This window comes from Suncus etruscus, chromosome 7, assembly GCF_024139225.1.
Source record: "Suncus etruscus isolate mSunEtr1 chromosome 7, mSunEtr1.pri.cur, whole genome shotgun sequence".
Taxonomy (NCBI): domain Eukaryota; kingdom Metazoa; phylum Chordata; class Mammalia; order Eulipotyphla; family Soricidae; genus Suncus; species Suncus etruscus.
Genome location: NC_064854.1, coordinates 30,857,312 through 30,860,063, shown reverse-complemented (window position 1 = coordinate 30,860,063; position 2,752 = coordinate 30,857,312). Strand labels below are relative to the sequence as shown.

Sequence of the window (2,752 nt, the reverse complement as noted above, 5' to 3'; positions counted from 1 at the left end):
TGAGTCAGTCACCTGCAAGGTAAGTGTCTACACACTGTACTATCTTCCTGGCCCACTTCAAACTTTTTTCTATTACCATTTAAGTATAAGAAGAATACTTCACACTAAATTACCAAATATTGTTTTCTAAGCTTCATCAACACATGGCAAATTGCCATTCTTTGTTTGTGCTTGTGACACATTTTCAATAGTATCAATATTATTTTTTTCCTGTTCAACTGCTGGCCTTATAGATCTTTCCTATAAAAACAAAAGCTCACCTTCAGAAAAAACAAATGCCCATTTTTCAATGTACTTTAACATTTTTCTCAAGGTTGTAAAATATACAATCTTAATATACCCTCATAAATATATGTAAATATTCACTTCTGAAATAATCTAGTAAATATACATGTTTTAAATTTCATAAAAAGGTTCCAGGTAAAAACACTAGTTGAAGACTTAAAACGAAAAAGCTGTTTACAAAGGAGAACCTCCTTTAAAATTTAATTCTGCTTTTTGGGTATCTTAATTTTTTTCTGAATCACTTTTATTGAGGCATCGAATTATAAACAAACTAAAATTACTGTTTTTTTTAAGTGTTTAGCTTTCAGCTACTCCTGGCAGTGCTCAGAGGTTACTCCTGGCTCCCTGCTCAGTAATTACTTCTGACAGGCTTGGGAATCATATGGGTAGTCAGGCATCTAATCCAGACTAGCCACATTAAAGGCAAAAGCCTTACTGTACTACCACTTTAGCCCTCCCACCAAAGATACAGCTTTCATCATTTGCATTTAAAATAATATATAGGGGCCGGGGAGAAAAACAAGGGTTGGGTTTTTGCTTTGCATGCAGCCGACCCAGGACCCATATGGTCCCCTGAGCCTGCCAGGAGTGATTTTCTGAGCTCAGAGCTAGGAGTAACCCCTGAGCGCTGCTGGGTATGACCCCGCCCCCCAAATAAAATATATTAGATTTTTGTTACTGTTTGAAGACTACACCTCCTGATGCTCAATGGTCACTTTGTTCTGGTTCTAGGCTCAGAAGTTACTCCCAGTGGAACTCAAGGGACCATATGGATGCTGGGGTTCTTCAACCAGTCATATAAAGACAAGTGTCCACTTGAGGCACTATCACTCCAGCCCCTATGCTACTTTGTTTTCTTTCAGTTTTGGGGCCATGCCCGGTGGTTCTCAGCAATTATTTCTGGTTCTGCACCCAGAAATCATTCCTAGCAGGCTTGGGGAGGATACAGGTGATCGTACGTGGGTTATCCGCATGCAAGGCAAAACATGATACTCATTATGCTATCACCCACAACCCTCTCCTCCAATATATTTTTTACCTGATCTCACTTAATCTTACCATATCAATTGTACTTTATTAATAATCTCTCATCTTGACTGACTTTATAACCATCTTGCATCGTTTTTGTTTTTCAGTTGTTGGGACTCATACCTGGCAGTGCTATGTGAATATATTCCCACCTTGTGCTTTACAAATAAATGTTTCCCCTTTATACCCCTCCTCAACTTCATACTCTCCTAGATGTTAAATTTTTCTTCTGTGTCCCTTTGTAGTTCACATCTAACTTCAGAGCCTTGTGGTCAGCAAAGGTAGTCTGCAAAATTTCTATCTTCCTGATTTTATGGAGGTATGTTTTATGTGCCAGCATGTGGTGTATCCTGGAGAATGACCCATGTACGTTGGAAAAGAATGTGTATCCAGGTTTCTGAGGATGGATTGTCATATATATATATATATATATATATATATATATATATATATATATATATATATATATATATATATATATACTAGGCCTCTTTCTCCATTTCTCTTTTCAGGTCTAGTAGATTTTTATTGGGTTTTAATTTGTTTGACCTATCAAGTGTTGACAAGCCTGTGTTGAGGTCTCCCACAATTATTGTGTTATTATTGATATCTTTTTTTTTCAGATTTGTCAACAATTGTATTAAATACTTTGCTGTTCCCTCATTGGGTGCATATGTTTAGGAGAGTGATTTTTTCCTGCTGTACATATCCCTTGATTACTACATAGTATCCATCTTTGTCCCTTACAACTTTTCTGAGTATAAAGTTTGTGTCATCTGATATTAGCATGGCCACCCCCTCTTTTTAAGGGTGTTGTTTGCTTGAATAATTTTCCTCCAGCCTGTGATTTTGAGTCTATGTTTATTCTGACTATTCAGGTGTGTTTCTTGTAGGCAGCAGAAGGTTGGCTTCAATTTTTTGATACATTTCGCCACTCTGTGCCTCTTTATGGGTTCATTTAGTCTATTGACATTGAGAGAAATAATTGTCATGGGACTTATTGCCAACTTTGTGTAGAAGTTTGCTGTGTTTTTTGTTCTGTCTTGTCTTTAGAATAGATCTTTTAGTTTTTCTTTTAAGGCTGCTTTTGAGTCCGTAAAGTTTTTGAGCTGTTGTATATCTGTGAAACCATGTATACTTCTTCATACCTGAAAGTGAGTTTTGCTGGATGCAGTATTCTTGGTGAAGCATTGATTTCATAGTGTTTTGTCACTATATCCCACCACTGCCTTCTGGCCTTGAGTGTTTCTGGTGACAGGTCTGTTGTAAATTTCAAGGATGCTCACTGGAATGTAATTTCCCTCTTTGATCTTGCTGCTTGCAGTATTCTATCTCTATCTGTGGGATTCATCATTGTGACTAGGATGTGTCTTGGGGTTTTTCTCCTGGGGTCTTTTTTAGCTGGTACTCTTCTGTCATGCAGGATTTGGTTACATGT

At 37.3% G+C, this 2,752-nt stretch overlaps 1 protein-coding gene across 1 annotated transcript in view; it reads right to left on the bottom strand.

Annotated features, from left to right (window-relative positions):
* The window catches only part of LOC126014220 (ankyrin repeat domain-containing protein 26-like), a 263,129-nt gene that overhangs the window by 232,786 nt on the left and 27,591 nt on the right, over positions 1-2,752 (bottom strand). Inside the window, exon 10 of the mRNA XM_049777540.1 lies at positions 114-240. Within this exon, the coding sequence (XP_049633497.1) occupies positions 127-240 (114 nt within the window). The 3' untranslated portion in view covers positions 114-126. The remainder of the gene's footprint in view (positions 1-113; positions 241-2,752) is intronic.